This window comes from Hoplias malabaricus, chromosome 2, assembly GCF_029633855.1.
Source record: "Hoplias malabaricus isolate fHopMal1 chromosome 2, fHopMal1.hap1, whole genome shotgun sequence".
Classification (NCBI taxonomy): Eukaryota; Metazoa; Chordata; class Actinopteri; order Characiformes; family Erythrinidae; genus Hoplias; species Hoplias malabaricus.
The window spans coordinates 42,064,849-42,087,985 of record NC_089801.1 but is presented as its reverse complement, the minus strand read 5'-3'; the positions used below and the strand labels follow the sequence as shown (position 1 = coordinate 42,087,985).

General features: G+C 38.5%; 1 protein-coding gene across 2 annotated transcripts; it reads left to right on the top strand.

Annotated features, from left to right (window-relative positions):
• Positions 1–1,355: 1,355 nt before the first annotated feature.
• rbpja (recombination signal binding protein for immunoglobulin kappa J region a) lies at positions 1,356–18,990 on the top strand. Of its 2 annotated transcripts, XM_066661032.1 has the most exons (11): positions 1,356–1,450; positions 2,444–2,482; positions 8,129–8,224; positions 8,796–8,961; positions 12,613–12,787; positions 12,931–13,068; positions 13,333–13,445; positions 13,626–13,766; positions 13,874–14,029; positions 15,233–15,336; positions 16,025–18,990. In XM_066661032.1, the coding sequence occupies exons 1-11, from the start codon at positions 1,431–1,433 to the stop codon at positions 16,401–16,403; spliced, it is 1,527 nt and encodes a 508-aa protein (XP_066517129.1). In that variant the 5' UTR covers positions 1,356–1,430; the 3' UTR covers positions 16,404–18,990. The 2 variants fall into 2 exon arrangements, with proteins under 2 accessions (XP_066517129.1, XP_066517130.1); XM_066661033.1 differs by lacking the exon at positions 1,356–1,450 and having other exon boundaries at positions 2,447–2,488.
• Positions 18,991–23,137: the final 4,147 nt, after the last annotated feature.

Sequence of the window (23,137 nt, the reverse complement as noted above, 5' to 3'; positions counted from 1 at the left end):
CGTGCGCAGCGGTCAGTGCGTGCGGGACTTTCGATTATTATCAATATCTGGATCGATCCGCCCACCACTAGAAGCGAGCGCAAATTTCAGAAGCGAGGAAAAAACTGGTTGCGCACTGAAAACAGTGAAACGAGCACAGTGCTTGATTTTCTGCTCTCGCTGTCGCTGTTTTCGCTCGGTTCTCTTGATTCCGTGCGCTCGGTGATTCTGACTTGTTCAATTTAATGTCGTTTTTGCGCTCTCGCATAAAAAACAGTGATCACACTCCATATAAAACTCAATATCCAAAAACCCGAGAGAGGAAAAAAACAAATGCACGTCACGGAAAACATGCGAGTGACTTGATCCACAAACGCAAATTTAACAATTTACAAATACATTTCAAATTCGAGACTTCGACTTTACAAATATATGCAATGTAACTTTAACCAAATGTATTTATTTTCGCATAAAATTGTGTTGTATGTATGAAAACCAAAAACATGTATTTATGAATGTAACTGTATTTGTACAAATTGCAGACCGTGAGACACAGATTGGGATGTATTAATTTATGAGCAGTGAAACATATTTGTGACTTGTGTTTAATTTTAGGATTAACATTTACACATTTGTAAAGTATTTTGACATCTCGCTCCATGATCGAGTCAATAACTGAGCTCCAAACCAGCTGTAACAGTTGCAAAATGGGAACCAACTCCACATTAATGCCCCTGGAATTAGAATGAGTGTCATTAAAGCTCCTGTAGGTGTAATATAGGTATCGTTCAGTGTACAGTTTGTCAAATTATACGTTCTTATAATTATCTATTTTATAAGCAACACCACCGCCTGGTGGAGAGTGGGAAGATTGCAGCTTGAGCATTGTTCGGTCTCTAGCTGCAAATACATAAAACAGACACCATTTTTAAAATTAATTATTACACGTGGACTCTCGCATTTCTTTTTGAGCTTCTATCCTTCAGAGGGGAAAACCATATTTTAAGGGCTTCGTTGAAATGTATTGAAATATGAGGATAATATTCTCTCATACGTTTCTTATTTTTACAAAGACTGATACTTTAACTTGAAACTAACACAGAAAATATAAAATATATCGCTGTAGAGAGTTTATGTTTACATCTGCAACAGAATATATGGTCCGTGTGAAATCTCGCGATAAAGGGAGGCACGGCACTTTGTCTTTGCGGGAAGTATGTGACTTCTCGCGGGTTTTGAAAAACTTCCCACGCCTCCCACTTTTTCCTCCTTCTCCGCCTCTTCTCACATTCTGTCACTCCTTCCCATTCGTTCCTCCCGCCTTCTTTTTCTCATCTGTCTTTCTCGGGCCCCTCTCCAGCTCCATTCCCCTTTCTGTTGATCTATGTTCTATAATGGGAGAAGGTGGGAAATCTCGCGATATTTGGACTTTATAACAGAGTTAATGGAAGATGGCGCCTGTTGTGACAGGGTAAGCGATGAAATGAACAACGATGGGGACAAAACTAAAGCAAAACTTCAAACTTTCTCGCTTTTGTTTTGTTTATATAACTTATATCTTCGTCTCCTCTTTGTCTTCAGCGTCATATCTTTTCCCCATCTTTTGATATTTACTCTTTTCTGCGCGGTTTGATCCCGTTCTTTTATTCACTTCGCCAGCGAGACCCAACTTTCTCACATTAAAGTCGCTGGTTATCTTTAAAACAAAGCATTTAAATCAGATTTTACACGGGTTTCTTGGTGCTTTAACTTTCGAACATGTTTTATATGCCTCTTGTATGACTTTCACAACACAAAAACCCTGTAACATGTTTGGCCTATTGAGGGACGTGATGCTTTTTCTTGTGTCTAGTCCACATTAAATTATTCCACCTTAAATAATGCTTAAGTTTCAATTTAGGGCTCTGTTCCTTCTTACATTTGTTATTACGCGAAGATCCAGTTCCACCTTAAATACCTCCAAATAAAATTCTATCTTGCTTCTATCCTAGCGCTCTATCACTTTTAAACCAACTTCTTAGATGAACTTTCCGTTCCACCTTAAATGCTGCATAAGATGCATTGTAGCACTTCGCAGTGATTTATAAGCCAAATTCACATGGCAACGTTCCGTTCCACCTTAAACAAATACCATTTTAATGCTGCTCAATTTTCATCTTAGCGATCTGGATCTTTTTATAGGCCAACTTTGTTTTCCAACTTAAATGGTGCTGCAGATGCTTTCTGTTCCAATTCTGTAATTTTATCATTTAAAATAATTTCAGTTTGTCTTAAACAGTCAAACATGTATTCAATCATGGTTTCTGCTTCTAAATCTGTTTTAAACTCTGCTTTATGTGCCTCTTTATTTTTTCTTTTTTATTACATGTTTAAACAACTTTAAAAACACACTACAACTTCACCCAGACTTTGTTGTGATTGAAAGTTTTCAAAGTTTCAAATCTATTGCTTATGTGTTTTGCAGGAAATTTGGGGAGCTCCCTCAGCCAAAGCGCCTCACCAGGTAAAGGTCCTGAGAACTCTAAGTACTAAGTTCCCTCAGTCTGTCAGCGTTGCATTAACATACTAAAGTGTGAAGAATTATGGGATGCATAGGTTTTGTTGATTTCTAATTTGAATTATAAGTGTCCTGCAAATCAAAGCACTGTTTCTGTTTATTTTGCTGAATTTAATAAGTTAACATTTGAAAAATAAAATTCCATAATGAGTGGCATAAAAATTGCAGTCAATATTTTGTGTTTTTAGTTATTAATATTGTTGACACTTTAAAATGAAGTAAGTTATGGCTGTAGCTGTGTGTGTGTATATATAATATGTAATGTATGTATATGTTACTTTTTATTCTCTATTATTGTAATGTAAATTAATCTGCTTCCAGATTTTTAACATCGTATATATGGCCCTACTAAATTCATGGGAAAATGTGCTGAATTTCACTGACCTCGTTTTTCAAAAAAACAAAATGTGCCCTGACTTCTGTAGAAAAGGGATGCATTTTAGTCATGTAGTCATTACTTAACCCTCATATATCACAAAGAACAGTAGCTAATACATAACATAGCTTATCTTAATGGTTGACTGTAAGCATATAACATTCAGCGATGGTGCTAAGCTTCGTGCTCTGCCTCAGAGAAGAAAACACTTGTGTTTTGATACAGCCCTCTCTGCATCGGCATAATTGGTAGGGAGCAGCGCCATTTTTCGAATCAAACGACTTTCAAAAACACAACACTAGCAAGGTTGTGTCTGCCTCTTGTGCAATGTGTTTGTAGATAACTCCAACCTACAATTTTTGATAGATACTATATTGATCCTGAAGGAAATTTAGCAGATTTTCCCAAATCCAGGAATGACATTGCTTAGCGAGTTTACATCCACTGTCAAAAGCAGAACTTGTTCATGGTAAAAATCCGCACTGCTTTCAGGAATTCTGCTGCTGGTTGATGAAACCTGCTTTGCGTGATGCTCTCAGTAACATGACGGTCCCTTTAATACCTGTGTTCGGGGTGCAAGCTCTTGCTCCACAAACTCTGTGTAAACGTCCAGATGAGTTGCATTGTATAGTACAGCTCGAAACTACTAGTTCCACTGTGTAATCACTGGTTCATGTGCCAGTGCCTGTTGTCCTATGCTTTGTCCAGTATTTTCTGCAATGGTTTGCAGATAGCGTAGTTTTTGGCTGGGGCATTGCTTGAAGACTTTTTAGACATAGCTCACCAACTTATAGACTCTAGAAAATTGTGCTTTCCATGGCTCGCTTACCAGAGAGATATGTTCATTGCATGTGATATGCACTGAATTTGACATGACACCTTGCAGTACAGATTTGTAGAACTTCAATATATAAGTTGCATTGTCAGTAATGAAAGAACATACCTTGTTAAAGTCTGTGCCTTATTTTGTTATAGTTTCAATTATAGCTTGTGAATCTGTGCTATGGTTTACAGCAGGGGTTTTCAAGCTATGGCCTGTGGACCATATATGGCCCGCTGCTTTCATATGACTGGCCCCTTTATCAATAGCATCATACTGCATGTTGTCTGGCCGAGTGCATAGAGTTGGGTAGAGACTGTATGGACATGCCTCTGTACCAATCCATCAATTACTGTATTGTCCCTCACAATCATTTTGGACGGAAATTACGATGGATCGGTTTGTCAGTGTCTAGTCTGTGGTACAAACAGTTAAGATCTCATTCTTTACTCTGAGTCCCTCCCCCTGGGACCACACCTTTTCTCTGTAATGTGTGACAAACGATGTAAACACGTAGCTGTGTGAGAGACGATGCCCACATCTAGTCTCATAAAGATTAAGGGACAGTGCCACCTGCTATGATCATGTTTTAGGGCCACTTCAATCCAGCTCTTTTGGAGAATCAGTGTGCGCTTTTCGGTGAGAAGTTTTCCCGGTGTGCTTACACACGTGTACTATAAAACTCAATGTAGATTGTAGATGGTGGATTGTAGATACTCCAGAGTGATTTTACATTTTTGAAATATTATGACTTTAATCTTGAAATAAATATTAATTTAACATCTAAAGATTTATGACTTTTTGACATTATGTGGATTTTTTCTAGATGTTTTCTTCTTTGGATGCATTCCGGCTTCCCAAGAAATTAAAAAACTATGAGCTGACCCTTTGAGAACCCCTGGTTCACAGCATCTAAGTAAATGCAGTCCACCAGCACAGCAGTTAGAGCTCCACCTGTAACATCCTCATCCTTGTCTGACATAAAACTGAAAATAACATGCAAAAAATAGTTGTCCTGTCTAGAGATGGAACGATCAACAGTTCTGAGGCCGATTCCGATCCCTGATCACATTTCAGCACGATTGGCCGATACCGATCGAGGGAGGGGCTATATGCCATGGCAGGGCAACATGCAATTTTTACCATGCAAGACATGAAACTTCATCTAAAAAGGTTTATTACTATTTTTAACGAACCCATGTGAAATGAATGGGTGAAAAACCGTTAGTTTTGATTTATATTTCTTTTTACAATTGGTTTAAAACAAACTCAAATTGTTTTAAAACAGTGCACCAAAAAATACAGTTAATATACTGCAACCATTAATTATTTTAACACGAAAAAACAGTATATTACATAAATGCAGTCAAAATTGCAGGTATTAAACTCAGAACCTGGGTTATTATAAAAACGAAAAGCTGCAACCATTAAATGTTGATATTGAATTATTGTTATACAATAAATAAATAAAAAATTCTTAGCGTCACTGATATTGTGCAGTTAAGTCTTGGGTGAATTATAGATAAAATAAAACAGCAGGTATAAAATATGGAACGTTTGAAATTAAACAACCGGGCCTGTTTTAATGGGGAAAAGGCCCATCTGCCGAACTACTGGTTCTTAATGTTGAGCTTTAAAAGCATATTTCTTTTCACAAAGAGTAACATTTCAGCTTTCTGGGATGACAGTCTGTTCCTCTTTTCAGTCAGTATATTTGAAGCGACGCTAAACAATCTTTCACTGTCCATGCTTGTGCAAGGCGCAGCGAAATTTGAGGCTCGAGCGACTTCGGCAAGAGCGGGAAAACGAGCCTTATTGCTTTTCCAATACACTAGTGCTCGCACGCTCCGTGGGCTCCGAAAGATAGCAGTGCACTTGGGATGCGATCTGACTGTTGCTCTCCTGGACCTCCATGCTTTCCTCCAGTATTTCACTGTACATGGTAGACAAGGAATCTATTCGTGATTTATCTGTTGGCTTGTCTGGGTTCATCTGACTTGGTCCTGGCATTTCTTCACCGGAACACGTCTCCCGTTTTGTTTGCGCGCTCAACACATCCATGAGCTGCTCCCTTGCTTGTGTTTTGTATTCACCGGCAAAATAGCGGTCCTGGTATCTGGCATTTAAAAAGAACACACGTAGCCACACTGTACAGGGTCTCTGTCTCTGGTGCTGAACCGCTGCTTGGTTGCTTCCAAAAAGGTAGCTTTTGATGTTTTGACACCATGATCCTTTTCAGAACATTTCTGGAGAAAACGTTTTAAGGCTCTAATGGAGGGTATTACGTCAGCAGCATGGGTAGCGGTGGAGGCGCTGATTTCTTTATTTAGCTCCTCGAATGGTGAGAGCAATGACAGCATGTTTTCAACAAGCTCCCACTGATTGGCAGTGAAAGCAGCCGGCAGATAATATTCGACTCCGTAAGCACCCAACACACGTTTTTGTTCCAGTAGACTATAACATGTAAAAGGTGCTGTACCATTTTGTCAGAATATCCTGTTGAAGCCTCTTTACAGATTGGCTCAGCTGAGTTTGGATACTCTGAAGGCGTGAATAAGCCAGAGGTGAGGGTTTGAACTGGCCAATAATCCGTCTTCCAGTTGCCACAATATCATTGATGCTGCGTTGTGACAACCCCTTCATTCACTACAAGCTGTATTGAATGCGCTTGCTAATTCAGCATCTTGCAGTGCTTTTGTGATGTTTCGTGCATTGTCTCTCAAGATGACATGTATTTTACTCTTTGGAATTGACCACAACTTAAACATGCTGTCGAACTCTGCCATCAGAGCACTAGCCATGTGAAAGCCTGTAAACTCGTGCATGCAAAATGGCGCAATGTAGCTCAAAGTCTGGCTCAATTCACTGAGCTGTTAGACTTAACATGGAGGTTGGGCTGACGTCGGAACTCCATATATCACTTGTAAAGCTCAGTGATGTAATGTTATTTTGCAGAAGATGGTCTGTGTGTGTGTAAACTGCTTCATGCAGCTCAGGAAGTACAACATCTGTAAAGTCTTTCCTACTATGAATGGCATAGTGTGGATCTAGGTGGGACATTAAGCGGAAGAATCCCTCGCCTTCTACAACCGAAAAGGGCTGGTTATCTAGCGCTATAAATTCCATCACTTTGGCTGTGATTCCTTTAGCCTTTTGGCTGTTGCTGCTGTACTTTTCGTACCAGTCAAATGTGGTCTGCATGGTTTTTTGAGTTATTTGTTTTGAGCTAGCTGCCCGTGCTAGCGCTGCTGTTTTCTGATACTCACTGTATTCAGCTGAGTGGTGCCGTATCAGATTGGTAGTCTTAAATGACTTTGTTTTGGTTCCCCCACGAGACACGTTGGTTTTACAAATTTTACAAAACGCCCTGGATGAGTCTGTCACACAAGGTAAACAACTGCCAGACTGACGACATGTTTTCTAACAGTTCAGATAGGAATTGCAGGGACTTGACTGAGGAGATTTTAAGGAGGCTCCTCCTGGATGAAACGCTAGCTCGGGATTGGCTAAAGTTGAGAAATATCAGCCGATCACCGGTCTCATATTTTGATTAAAAATCGGCCGATACCGATACATAGCCGATCGATCCTTCCATCTCTAGTCCTGTCCATTAGTAGACTCATCGGAAATTGCTGAGAACAGATCACATGCATTTACAAGTGACTTTGTTTTTTGTGCAACAAAAACCTTAGGAACGTAGTCCTGTCTGAGTTTATTTGCTGTGGGTAAGCTTTCTATGTTTTTGACATTGAGTTGAATGTAGTCTGAATTGTTTGCCCTGGCAAATGCCTCAAAGAGTTCCATGGTCACCAAATGGTGAGCTTCTATGCTCTCGGTTATTTTCTTAAACACTGAAGTAGTTATCTTTTGCATCTTGGCTCCATTTTGTGTCTCTTTTTCAGCAGCCTGCTTTTTGCTAAGATGAGTCTCACTCGCCGCGCTGAATTGTTGCTCGTCATGTGTCATCTATTGACACATTACAGCTAGTACAAAATAATTTCCCACTTTCAGCATGTTAAACCGTTTTGTCCAAATTCAGTTACCCTGTCCTCTGGAGTAGTGTTTATTGCTGCCTTAGACTTCGACATCTTGGAAATCTTGTCTAACGGATTGCTAATTTGCTTGTTGTAGGATAAGGACCGCCTCATATTGTAAATTAATGAATGAATGTAAGGCAATTCAAAGATATGCAAATTAAAAACATCCAATCATTAATAATAAACCTTCACTTCCCACTAAAAAATTGAATGTCACGATTTTCACAGCCGTGAATTAGTTAAGGCCTTAGTTATAAATGTTAATGTATCCACATGTGCAGATAAAATTGTGAGAGTATAAGAATATTTATATATCCCTACCTGTTTTGTTCATGACATTTCTCTTTATTTCTTTTCAGAGAGGCAATGCGCAACTATTTGAAAGAGAGAGGAGATCAAACGGTGCTCATCCTCCATGCAAAAGTTGCACAGAAATCATACGGCAATGAAAAGAGGTGGGAATGAACTTTACACTGGTTTTGGGACCTTTTTAATGTTGAAGGTAATAAGCTTTATGAACATGTTAAGTAGATGGCAGATATCAAACTTTTACAAAATGTCATCTGTTTGTATGCAATGTATGTCACTGGATCCTCAACCTGAAATGTCAAATTCCTGAAATCAGAAAAACAGATTCAGGCCTAGAGTGACTTTAAAAAAATGTTTCACTCTTTACTTCAACACCAACCGATACCGTAAGCTTAGCTGCTGCCATATACAAATTTCAGTATGAAGACATAGAATACAGTGCTCACATACTACACATTGCCTGAATGTCCAGTCAAATAAGGCTGATAAAATAATTACAGTTGTAATCCCTCATCTCTGTTTCTAATTATTTTATTGACCACAATCTTTATTCAAAATAAAGATAACTACAAAACATCTGCATTGCCAACAAATTATAGCAGTATTAATTTACTTAGTGTGAACAGTGCAAACTAATATAGCCTGACAGAGCTTGGACTGGTATGTGTCCTTTTGTGTGTAAACCTGTTTTATTTAACTAGTGTTTTGTGTGTTAAGGTTTTTCTGCCCTCCACCTTGTGTTTACCTGATGGGCTGTGGCTGGAAGAAGAAGAAGGAGCAGATGGAGAGAGAGGGCTGCTCCGAACAAGAAGCTCAACCCTGTGCCTTCATCGGCATTGGGAACAGTGAACAGGAAATGCAGCAACTCAACCTGGAGGGCAAGGTAATTCAGAAACCAACAGAACACTAATGGAAACCGGTAGAGACCAGCAGAAAGACCCAAATAACCACTGGATCACTGATATAAAACCCCCAACAGCCATTATATATATCATACAGACACACTAGGAATCAGCTGGCATATTTTAGCACTAGTGCTGGAAAAAAAAAATCAATTTGTTTTGCAATGCATCATCATCGTCATCATCATCTTTGCCGCTTAATCCATTTCAGGATCACGGTGGCAACAGGGCTATAAAGAAGCCCAGGCATCTCTGTCCCTTGCAACCTCCACCAGCTCCCCCTGGAGGATCACAAAGTGTTCCCAGGTCAGCTAGGAACATATCCTAGATCTACCCACGGGCCTCCTTTCAGTTGGACGTGCCTGATATACCTCCAGTGGGAGGCATCCAGGAGGCATCCTTATCAAATGCCTGAACCACTTCTCAACGCAAAGTAGCAGCAGCTCTAATCCAAGCAGCTCCCTCATTACTGAGCTCCTCGCATGACCACGGGCAGTTCTTTCGGTCATTACCCAGAGCTCATGACCATAGGTGAGAGTGGGTATGAATATTGACTAGTACATTGAGAGCTTTGCTTGGCTCAGTTCTCTCTTCACCATGATGGTCTGGTAAAGTGACTGCATCCCATCACTCATGAACGAGATACTTGAACTCCTTCATTTGGGGTAGGTTCTCGCCCCCTACATGACAGGAGTATGTCAACTGTTTCTGGGAGATAACCATCGCCTCAGACTTGGAGGTGCTGATCTGCATACCGACCAGTACCACCTCCCACAGAATCTCTTGGGGAACACTGTCGTACGCCTTCTCCAAATCCACAAAGTCTGTGTAAAGTATACTAGCAAACTCCCATGCCCCCTTCAATTTCCTGTGATAAAGTAAAGAGTTGGTCCATAGTTCTGCAGTTTTCCTACATCACCACGATTTGCCAGTCCAAAGGCACTGTTCCAGAGGTCCATGCAACATTGTAGAGACGTGTCAGCCAATACAGCTCCACAGTATATTGAGGGCCTTCAGTAACTCCATGCAAATCTCATCCACTCCAGGGGATTTGACCCTGTGTAGCTTTTTAACCACCTCAGTGACTTCAGCCAAGTAAATGGAATCTGACACCCCAGGCCCTACCTCCTGTCCAGGAAGCATGTCTCTCAGGTTAAGGATTTCCTCAAAATAATCCTTCCAATTGCCGACAATAAGCTTTGTCGAGTTCAGAGTTTCAACATCCTTACTGAGCACAGCCTGGACTTTCCTGAACTGTTGGAGTGTTTTCCAGAACCTCTCTGAGGCCACGTGGAAGTCATTCTCCATGGCCTCTCCAGCAGAATTTTCGCCTGCCTAATAGGAGGTTCCCCGAGCCAGCCAAGCCGAAAAAGCTTCTTCCTTACACTTGAAAGCTTCCCTCAACCTCTGTGTCCACCAAGTGGTTCTTGGGTCACCACTATAACATGCACCTACAAACTTTTGACCACAGCTTTATGCAGCTGCTTTCACAATGGAAGTCCAGAATAGGGCCCATTCAGACTGCATGCTCCTTTCCTTCTCCTCCTCCGGAAGTTCTCTCGGAGGTGAGAGTTGAAATCTTTCTGGACAGAGTCTTCTGCCAGCCTTTCCCAGCACAGACTCACTATATGTTTGGGCTTACCAGGTCTGTCGGGCAGCTTTCCCTGCCATCGGATCCAACTCACCACCAGGTGGTGATCCGTTGACAGCTCAGCCCCTCTCGTTACCCGAGTGTCCAAAACATGTGGCCTCAGATCAGAGAATATGTGTGCCATGAATAGCACAGAAGTCCATCTTCTGTCCATCACAGAAGAACATCACAGTCTGGTTCAGATCGGACAGGCCGTTCCTCCCAATCACTCCTTTCCAGGTTTCCCAGTCATTACCAATGTGAGCATTGAAGTCCCCCAGCAAATCAATAGAATCAGTGCATGGAATCCTCTCTAGAACTCCACTCACTACCTCCAAGAAGGCCGAATACTCTGAGCTGCTGTTTGGTGCAGATGCACACACACCACTCAAAGTTTTCCTCTCTGCAAGCCAAAGCCGCATTGAGGGGATCCTCTCGTTTACTGGGACAAATTCTGTACAACTGTAAAAACAAAAAAAAAAAAAACTGTACAGCCGCCAGCCAGGGACTTGAGTCCCCACACCTACCCGGCGCCTCTCACCCTGTACAACTCTTGTGTAGGAGAGAGACCAACTATATCTAGCTGGTGTCCCTGAACCTCACGCCCCAGCTCTGGCTCTTTCCCTCCCAATGAGGTTACGTTCCAACAACCAGTTTCCGCTGCCAAGTTCTATGACGCCAGGGGCCCCTTCGCCCCCCACTCTGTGCCCGTTGGGCATTGCACTGCACCCCTACTATGGATCTTGTGTATGGTGAGCCCACATGATCCTCCCACGCTGCATTTTCGGACTGAGCCTGGCCTGGTTACATGGGCTGTCCAGCCACCACACTCTTGCCGTCTGACACTACCCCCAGGCCTGTCTCCAGGTGCAGGTCCCGGTAACCGTCTCCCGGGTAGGGTACACTTTATTCCTTTTAGGCTGTTCATACTGTTCATATGGTGCTTATTTGATTGTGTTTGTCTGGATTCTCACTCCAGACCTGTTCGTCATGGGAGACCCTACTGGGAGCTATCAGCTCCCAACGACCATGGAGGTCATTAGACCCTTCCGCCACAACAAGGCCTCAATCCAGGAAGGGTGTTTTTTCTTGCTAAAAAAAAAATGCAAGTAAGACACTGATTGTTCATTACTGTACAATATTCATATTTACTATCAGGCTACACATTCGCACATTAAGAAAAAAAGAAGATTTCACTGGAATCATTCTGATTCTGTTTTGCAATACATTTTTGCTCAATGATTATAAGCTTGGGGTAATAGATTTCAGAAACATCCATAATCAGAATGATTTACATTATTCCAGTAAAGTTTTTTTTTCTTAGTGTGTGAATGTGTAGTCTGATGATAAAATATGTATATTGTGTAGCAATGAACATTCAGTGTATTATTTGCATTTTTTGATTAAAAAAAAGCTCTAACAGTGTTACAAAATTTGGTACCATTTTAAAATAAGGCCACTTTTACAAAGCTTCATAAATAGTTAAAAAACAAAACAGTTTATCTCCTGGTTATTAATTAGGTTATAAACACATAAGTCATTAATATTCATTTTTAACACAGAGACAGAACGGATAAAGGTGACCACATTTTGTTTAATGACAAAGTGTGGGAATCTACTGAAAATATCAATGTAAAGAATAAGCCAAGACCTCAGTATGCAAATTTGTTTATTTCGCATATTTAGATACATACCACATAATCACCAGTGTCTAAAAAGTCACTCTGTTGGGGGTTATTCAATTAAACTTTGTAGATAATTGATTACACTTGTTAATAAATATTGGCTGAAGCTGGTGGAAAAGACAAAGTAAGGTCAGTATTTGGCAAGACCTGAGCTTTGACTGTGTAGATGGATGTGGGTTCACTATTTGGCAAACATCATGTCACAGTTACCTTTTCTAACTAGGTGATATAACTGATTATTGATTATTATAAATGTATTAATACAGTATAAATCTGCCATCAGGTAAATCAGTATTTTCTTGCCCTCTTCTCTGCAGAACTTCTGTACGGCTAAAACATTGTACATATCGGACTCAGATAAAAGGAAGCACTTCATGCTGTCAGTGAAGATGTTTTACGGAAACAGCGCTGAGATCGGCGTGTTCCTTAGTAAACGAATCAAGGTCATCTCCAAACCTTCAAAAAAGAAGCAGTCACTCAAGAATGCTGATTGTAAGTCTAATAGAGTTACTGTCTGCTTTAACAGGAAAAAAATTGTGATTTGTGACCTAGTACTAATGACACACCATCAGTACCTGACCTCACTAATGACCAGTATCTATCTCTCTCTCTCTCTATCTATCTCTCTCATATAGTGTGTATCGCATCTGGAACAAAAGTGGCTCTGTTTAACCGGTTACGCTCTCAGACGGTCAGTACCAGATACCTTCACGTGGAGGGAGGAAACTTCCACGCCAGCTCACAGCAGTGGGGGGCTTTCTACATACACCTGTGTGAGTAAAAAACACACAACCACCACAATGGGGGGCTTTCTGTTTCTGCTTTAATATTACTGAGCCAGAAACAAACCAAACCTTAAAAACATCACATCACATATAACCACCTACTGTGAGGAGACAGAACTTACACTACATGGCAGCTCAGAATCAGTCAGATAATTGGAGGAGAGTATGTTTTGCACAGAACGTGGTTTGGCATTCAGACTCTTCAACACCATTTTTTTCTCTCTCTCTCTCTCTCTCTCTCTCTGTTTGTAGTGGATGATGACGAGTCTGAAGGTGAGGAGTTTACAGTGAGAGATGGATATATTCACTATGGTCAGACGGTTAAACTGGTGTGTTCAGTCACGGGCATGGCTCTGCCTCGGCTGGTGAGGACACACACACTGTCATACTGACAAACTGGGTAGCATCTATTAGAGGATGTTTAAAATGCTTTTGTGTTGTATTTGTTTGTAGATGTTTCATAGAGTATATACAGATGGTTATGGATGCTGATGTCTACTATTAAGTGATTATTAGGGATAAATGAGTGTGATTTTGGGTTGTAGGTTATCCGTAAGGTGGATAAACAGACAGCTTTGATGGATGCAGATGATCCTGTATCTCAACTGCACAAATGTGCATTTTATCTAAAAGACACGGAGCGGATGTATCTCTGCCTCTCTCAGGAACGCATCATCCAATTCCAGGTCAGTTATTGCACACAACCCATGGCCCAGTGTGAGATGACACTGATAAAATCTAAGTGAGTCTTGTGGTCAATAATTTGTTTTATTCGTGACTTGGAAACCCTCAGGCAACGCCGTGCCCCAAAGAGACAAACAAAGAGATGATTAACGATGGAGCATCATGGACCATCATCAGCACGGACAAAGCAGAGTACACTTTCTATGAGGGAATGGGTCCTGTCTCACTCCCAGTTACTCCTGTACCTGTTGTGGAGAGTCTACAGGTAACAAAAACACACAAAGGCAAACACGGCACTGTTAATGTGAGCCTATTTTCTTTGTCTAGTTACAGGTTTTTTTGTTTTTTTTTAAAATCAATTGTGTTAGAACTTCCACATGCCTCTCCAGTTAAGTTGGCACCACACATCCTAAAACAACAGTTCCACCTAGCGGTGGTGTGTTCGCCTGCTGGCCACATTTGTTGATCACATTTGTGGATTGGGTGAAATGTGAAAGAAAATCTCAAAATTCAAAAACCCGTGAGAGGAAATCAACAAATGCACGTCATTGAAAACGTGTGAGGGACTAGATCTACAAATGCAGATTCAACCATTTACAAATACATTTTAAATTAGAGACTTAGACTTTACAAATATATGCAATGTAAATTTAAACAAATGTATTTTCGCATAAAATTATGATATATATATGAAAAACATGTATTCATGAGTTTAACAGTATTTGTACAAACTGCAGATCGTGAGACACAGATTGAGATGTATTCATTTGTAAACAGTGAAACAGACTTGTGACTTGTGTTTAATTTGTGGATTAACATTTACACATTTGTAAAGTATTTTGAGGCTAAACTCTCTCCATAAATATGTCCCTTTTAAGGATAGGAATTTCTGTCAAATTTAAGGACCATTTTCCACAGCATTAAATGTTTAATAACTGATTAATAAGATCAGATTTTTCATATGTTAAAATACTGTAACTGTGGTGAGGGTTGGGGAATATCTCTCTCCATACATATTCTCCTCTTTCACTTTCAGCACTTTAAATTATATTGAGCCGCTCGCTTTTCACCCTTACCCGAGTGCACAGCAGTGATGTGCAAAGAGCGGAAGTGCTGGATTTTAGCTGTTCTCTTTCTTCACTGTTCTCATTTTGTGTTTTTAATCTGTGCTCTTATTTCTCTGCACTTGCTGTGTCAGTTTTGCTGCATATAATCTTGTCTTTGCACTCTCACATACTCCACACCAAATGCTGCGATTAGACAGACTCAGACATGGGGGCGAGGCAATTCTAAAGTCTCTGCACCTGATGTAAGATGCAGAGCAGAAAAAGAATGGCTTGTTTTATCCCATGTTTTCTGACTTAGGCAGCACAGAAACTAGACTGGGTGGTCTTGTTTCACAGTTGACGTCCTTTTCAATGATCCTTTTAAACAGTTTGATTTAATGGTGTGTTTGTGTGGTTTGTAGCTGAACGGCGGAGGTGATGTGGCCATGCTGGAGCTGACAGGGCAGAATTTCACTCCTAATCTGAGAGTGTGGTTCGGAGACGTGGAGGCGGACACTATGTACAGGTCAGTATAGCAACCAGTTACACACCACGTTACTGCCTTGTGGCTTATGCTAATCTGTTGTTGATTAAGATGATAATGAGAAAAACAGATGTCATATGCAAATGGTGACGCTAGTAGATTTATTAATTAAAACAGGTTTACTTTCAAATAATTTCTGTACAAGGTGTGTATTCAATGCTGTCAGTCCAGCTTTAATCCACCTCACAAGGTTGGATAAAATTCATCCTGATATTTTTTATAAAAAGCATTCAAGATTTCTGCTTAAAGTTTTAAAAAAGCTTTTTGTTGCATTTAATCATTCTTATACTGCAGACTCGATTACAGAATCCAGTTCCAAATCTTTAGGATAAACAAACCTGTTTTGATAAATTGTTCAAATTTAATCCAATTAGACCACTTTAATCTAGTCAAAATCTTTTTGAAAAACCAGCCCCAAATGATGGACTAGGGTTCAGTTCCCCTCTCAAATGAACACATCATGCCTCATGAATTAGAGTCCATGGAAAACACTTTAAACACTCTGTTCTCCTGCATGAAGATCAAAGCTGAAGTGGATCTGGATAAGAACGGTTCTTAAATACCTTACATTTAAATGTTTCAAAAATAATCTAGCAGGTTCAGGAGCACTTTTATGCCCTGATATTAAGTTCTGTCCTGTTTTTTTTTGTGTGTGTGTGCGTGACTGCAGATGCGGGGAGAGTGTTCTCTGTGTGGTTCCAGATATCTCTGCGTTCCGTGAGGGCTGGCGATGGGTCCGGCAGCCGGTCCAAGTCCCGGTCACTTTGGTCAGAAATGATGGGATCATCTACTCCACGGCTCTCACCTTCACATACACACCTGAGCCAGGACCCCGCCCACACTGTGGTGCCGCCGGGGCCATCCTCAGGGGCCACTCTTCCTCATCCTCCATCTCTCCATCATCCTCTTCATCCTCCTCTTCATCGTCATCTTCATCAGCGTCCAGCCTCCTGCTCCAGTCCAGAGTCGAGGCACCGTCCAATTACCAGGCGACAGGGGGTGTGTCCTCATCCTCCTCGTCTTCATCCTCAGCTATGTCCGTGTCCTAAAGAAATGGCTTTCTCCTGATTAGAGGACTCCGTGTTGTGGAGAAAGAGGAGAAGTAAAGAACAAAAACTCAAGACCACAATTGGCTCTTAAACCTCTTCCATTTCCTTCGGTCTCTGCAGAGCTGCTTCCATGAGTCCAGAGGCCAAAATTACAGAAAACAACAACAAAAATCACGGCGCCATGCAATCAGCCAAAACACGGAACCAAGTTGGCAGAAGAAATAAACAAAATATGGAACGGATCCGGATGGAATGTGGAAAAAGGAAAACGTTCAGTTTCTGTTTCTTTCTTTCTTTCAAAAGGGCTTGAGGCACTGGTGCAGCATCAGGTGTGGAAGAGAAGTTATCATAGTAATATAGTTTTCAAGGACCAAGGAATATTATTATTATTATTATTATTATTATAATTTTTTATTTTTATTATTATTATTTTTATTGGTATATAATTTCATAAGCTTTAGCTAAGGTACATTTTTCACAATTTTTTTTGTTTGTCTTTCGGTTTTATAACATATTTTAGTAAACTTTTGTTACCAAATAGTTTTGTATATTTTTTTGCGAGCGTTTTTTGGGGACGCTCTAAAGTATAAGGTTCAGGCGATTTGCTCAAACCCTTTTTATCTGTCACTTTGTTGTTTGGTCATAGCTGCCTTTTAATACTGTGGAGACTGCCTTAAATCTTCTGGACATGTACCAGACTCTCTGTTTTGGGTTTATTTTCTTTGGTAATAGTTTTTATGTCATGTATATTTGTCACCTTTCCCGAAGTGAATATGTAATATAGTGTGGGTTTTTTTTGGACAACTGTGGCTTTACCTGTGGCTTTTTTCATAGGAAGGCTTTAACAGAAATATTTAATTGACATCTGTCGCTTAGAAACTGCCACTATCACTTCACTCTATTGTTTATGGAAGTTTTTTTTTCTTTTCTTTCTCCCCTTTTCATTTCTTCTTTTGGTCCTTTACAACACCAGAAACACACTGGACTGAATTCCCTCTACACCATCATCAGACATTTGACTAAACAATATCAAAAATATAATGTGATAAAATAAAATAAAAAGTCTGAGCTGCAATAATCCAGTACAGTAGAGCAGGTACTTTAACGAGTACTTTAGATTTTCTTTTTGGAAAATAATATTAATATTAAAATAATATTAATATTTCTTGATTATATGATCTACCAGTACAGGTTTCTATAAAATGTGCTTGTTTTTTCTTCTTTATTTTTGCACGACACAAATTTAGCTAGCATAATTGTGGAGTGAAGAAATTTAATACATTGTGAAACAATGAACTTATTCTTATTGAGAGGATTAAAGGCCTTGAGCATAACAGAATTGGGAATTAAAGTTGCAAATTGACTTCTACTCAAGGAAAAATACTTGAGTACTGCCTGATGCCAGAATCAAATCACAGCTCAATTCAGACTTTATTATTTTATTTATTTAATATTTTTTTTATTTATTGTTTTTTATTTAGATTTAATTTTATTTTTGATTAAAGTTAAAATTTTAAATGAAGCACTTAAGAAACCTGCAGTGAAACATGCAAAAGATTACATCCCAATGGGAATGAGTGCAGTTTCTGGACAGATTTGCTACAGGATTTGATTCATTTCTTCATAAACATATGCAGTTTATCAGCATTGTTAAGTACTTTACAGGAGTTTTTTCCCTTCCCCAGCCAAATAATCAGGAAAGAATAATAAGTGATAATGCTAATAAAGCTAATTTGTGTTTACGTCAAGTGCAAAAGTAAAAACTGTGGAAAAAAAGTGAAACTTATCAGAAGCAAATATCACAGTAGGTCAACTAAGTTTAAGGAAATTATGGAAATATTTGTTGAAAGATTTGGCCAATTATACCAAAGGCCAATCTCATTTAAAAATGGCCTTGTTTTCACAAATATCATGTTTTAAAGTTTTTTCTGGAACAGTAATGTAAAACATAAAATGGCAGCTCAAACCACTGTCCAGATAATGCTATCAGATCTGGTGTTGAATAGAAACACTACAGTTTTCTGCTTTTTATTTTTTATATTTTTATTTTAAACCACCCCCCCCCCCAGACGCACATTAATACAATGATCTTAAAACCCTACATGTTAAAATAAAAACAAAATATTATCACCAAATTATAAACATAATCCAAGGCTTATATTTGGAAAAAATATGTGTTTTTCAAGGTGAACTTTTGGTGTGGGGAAAAAATCAATACAGTATAAAATCATATTTTGGGTGTTACAAATCTAATTAAAGGAGTAAATTAAATAGAGCAGCTACCTAGCATCTCCAACAAATTATGTGAACAGTAAATATTTCCTAGAAATTTAAACATACATTTTATTTTTATGGAAGTCTGCCTACACCAGTGTAAATAAAAATGGTTAAATTATTAATAAACCCTAAATTTTGGGTTGAACGGCCAACCAAAGATATTTCATCATTGGATTCATATTTGTATTTATTACACCTGTTGTTGGATGAACACATTGTGGATGAAGTGGGGAAATGCAGTTTGGCCATTTTTTTTTTTTTACTCTTTCTGCCTATTAACAGGACAGTTTCCAATAATTAGGGAAATGTGGACAGGGTTGTGAAAGCACACTCACCCAGCAGTTGTTTTTTTTTTTAAGTTTTGAAGCATGTAATAACCCAAGTATCATGACTGTACTACAATGTGGTTAATATCAATGCCAACACCAGATATTTTTGGCTTTTTAAATTTTTTCCCCCCACATTCTTAGCTACATAGGCATCAAACTGTTTATTTTTTATTATTATATTTTTTTTGGGGGGGGGGGTCATTTTTTGTAAAATAACATGCTCTTAATTGTCTTTTTCTAAGCTGGTTTTAGTTTGGAATTTGTACATCCTGAAACTGTATGAATGATGTGCTAAATGCTTCCACTAAAAGTCACAATATGCCTTCCAGCATCTAGAGCTGGACACACATTCTTCTTCAGTGATAGAGGGGTGATTGTCTTTATTGTTCTTCCCTGAACAACTTTACGAAATGTTCAATTTGTTCCCAGGGATTTTAAACAGCCACGAAAACAGTCCTAGCTAAAATTAGCTAGTGATACAGAAGTAGAGGTAGAAGTGAACCTGTAAGATTCAGTGTTTTTTAAAATTAATATCTGAAGCTATGAGGCTTAAAATACCGGACTGATTAGCATGGTGCTGACTGCTAATATAAATAACACATTTGCCTTAAATCTTATACTTGATATTTTTGTTTTATGTTCTGTATATTGTTCTGTATTAATTGGCTGAATTCTCTTTTTCAGATCAATTCAGAATTTGCATTATTTACAGAAAATCTAAAATGGTAGACATAGACATTGACTGCATTTTTTTGCGTGCAGTTTATACGGTGCCAAATTTGCTGGGATTATTATTATTTTTTTTTTTTTAAACTACAGCTTAACTACAGCAATTTTCAGACACCATATATCTTGAATCATCAACTGTGGATTTGATCTTTCACTAAACTGTATAATGGTTAAATCTGGTTCTTATTTCATCACCCCTCAACCAGTGAAGAATACTTTGTGTCCTTTTTTTTTAACGAATGCTTTGTGCCTATAACAAAAAATAACAAAACACAACAACAATAAATCATAAAATGGCAGCCACTCCATACTGTATCCAACACAAGGTCAACATTTGAAGGTCAGGACCTTTACCAGGACATTTTTCAGTGTTGTGTTTTTTTTTATTATTATTATTATTTTCCCCAGCTCTTTGTTGTTTTTGTACTGGTCTTCCTTATAATTCAATAGGGGCCTTACTCGAATCCGAGGCTAATACTGTTCTAGTTTTTCATTGCTTTTGTTTTTCTTAAAAACAAACTAGTTGCCTTTTTATCTGTGCCACTTTACCTGCTTTAGGAAGAAAGAAAAAAAAGAGTGCATTCATTAACTATTTTTGTCTGTCTGTTTGAAATGGAATAGTTTCAAGGAAAAAAACAACGCAAACAATTAGAAAGCCTTTTATTGTTTTTTTTTTTTTTTATTTTTTTATTTTTATTGTATTGTATTTTATTTTTTGCCAAAACCTTGCCACTAAATTCAGGGCCTGTGTCTTTCAAACACCTGAGAATTATAAACCTTGTTGCCTTACAACCTTACATGCTAATTAGGCTAAAAGTAGCATTATTAAATTTGGTCAGTGACTATTTTTACTGCAAGATTAGTATTATTCAAATGTTCATATTGATTCTAATGTTGCTAATAGTAAATGTAACCTAGTGGTAATTAGCAAGCATGATATGTGGTGAAAATAATGTTAAATTGTGATTTCTTTCATGGTTTTGGCCAAATTAATTTGGTACAATGCTAACTGCTGACAATGTACATATATTGTTATTAACATTAGCATTGACACATGCTACAGTAAGTGTGAGTCTCCATTCATTGTTAGCATTATTGCTAGAGTTGTAGCTCAAGTAATGCTGATTGGTTTGGCATTTACTCTTCATTGTTAGGGAGGTTATAATTATTTAAATTAATTTAATTTTAGCACACATTCTAATGTTGCTAATCAAGCTCATCTAGCTGAACGATTTATTTTTCCTGTGCTGTTTGATGGATGCTCGCCCTGGTTCTGAGTGTGTGTTCTCTCTTCAGTTGGGACAATTTGGGGATGTCTAACTTTTTATGGACCAGTGTATTTGTTGATGTTGGGATGGATCACTAAAATCCTGTAATAGACTCAACATATGTCTCAACGTTTGTTTCTCTGCATTTAGCAGTGACCTTTGTTTTGTATTTTATTCATAAAAAAAGTCTGAAGGCTACAATGCACTTTAGTGGTCAGAAATACATATGCCAGCTTAAGTATTTTCCCTAGTAACTGTTGTCTCGTTGGTCACACTGTAAAAACACTTACTACGGTCTTTTAGAATTTTCAAGTCATTGAGCTACAGTTTTAATTCTAACCTTAATTCTAAAAATTCAAACTGGGGGCATTGGGCTTCAATAACTGACTTTGACCAATCAAAAGCAACTGGACATTGCACTGTGGACATGACCCCAAACACGACTGACTGCCTGTCGCTCTACACACAGCGCTCAGAGCTTCTGGACCTTTTTTTTTTTTTTTTTTTTATCTACTGAGGCCTGTAGATTTGTTAATAGAAAACAATCACAATTAAGCATTATAATTTTAATCAAAAAAATCACAATTTGATATTTTCCTTCAAATCAGCTCAGCAAACCTGAGAAATCCTGCTTTGTGAAATATCTCCTGTGCACCAGGTGCTGTTTGGCTAAGTTTCTAGTAGGTGGGACTTTTGCTCAGCTGGTGCTTGATTGGCTGAATGTCTGAAGTGGGTGTGACCTGTGCTCAATTGATGCTGACAATGGGAGGAAACTCAACATTACCCGTCAGTCCGACATGTTTGGAGGGTCAAAAGTCAATGGTTTAAATTCTGTAACAGAGATTCTGATAAATTCAGTGTTCTGCATTTTATACTGAACTGAGAGGAACAGCAAGAGATCAGTTGGGGTATTTTAGGTTTTAAAGGTAGTTATATGTAATACATTATTTTAAATGTACATATACAGGTGTTTATTTTGAAAATATGGATACATATGGGGGCACCAAGTCCTGACAGGGATTAAATACAAGTGTTTGTGTGTGTTTGCACAGCTGCTGGTTGTCTGTTGATTTTTTTGAACAGGTTTAAAGAGCTGCTTTAAGAAAGAAGTGTTTTACTGCAGTGTGATTTCCTGATCTGAGCTCAGGCCTGCGGCGGGAGTTATCTTTAGCTTTTACACACACACACACACACACACACACACACACACACACACACACTCCCCACTGCATTTGGCCCTCTCAGTCCTCAGGAAGAAGACAGACACTGGAGAGACAGAGACAACTCTCTAGACACAAGAATTTAAAAGGAATACACTGGAAACTACAACCAACTGTTTTTCTTTTACCGGGTGACATCAGCTCTCTGACAATGGAGGATGGAACATTTCTGAGGATTCTGAAAAACAAACTAATAGATGAATGAATTTTTAGTTACACGGCAATTCAGAAAAACTGGAAAGTATACTTTTTGCCATTGGTATCCTGAGTTGTTTTTTAGACATACATTTCTGAACAATTTTATGAATTATGTTTTATTGAAATTTTGTAACAAGTCATCACTAATAACATTTAAAAGTATGCCAGGTCTGCTTTTGAAGGAAAGAATTTGGAAAAGAATTTAAAACCAAAAATTAAGCCAGTATAACTATTCTTATTCTATATCTTGCAAAAAAAATTTCTCAGTGCCTGATTTCAAGTAAATACATAGGGAAATTTCTGTTTACATTTTGAAATTTAAGATAAATAGGTACATGTTTTGTCCTGGGAGACTTTTAGGGGAGATACAACTGAATACAATCCAAAACAAAATTTGTAAATTTGATTTCAGTATTTGACAGGTGTACAATTCTTGAAAGTAATGATTTTGATATACATTTTTAATTGAATTTTGTATGTGATTTTTGACATTTTTCAACAACCAAAAAAAGACAGAATTCATACACATTTTCTAGTAGTAAGTTTTCAAATTATTCTACCGATTTCTGATTTTAAACAATTTTCACAACACTTTAACAATTAAACATTTTTCTGCAGGAAGAGATTTTAAGGTGAGTAATCTTAAATTTCTTCTGTTCAAAATGTTTTGTTGTTACATCTGATATTTTTATAATTCAGCCAATCTGCAGGTT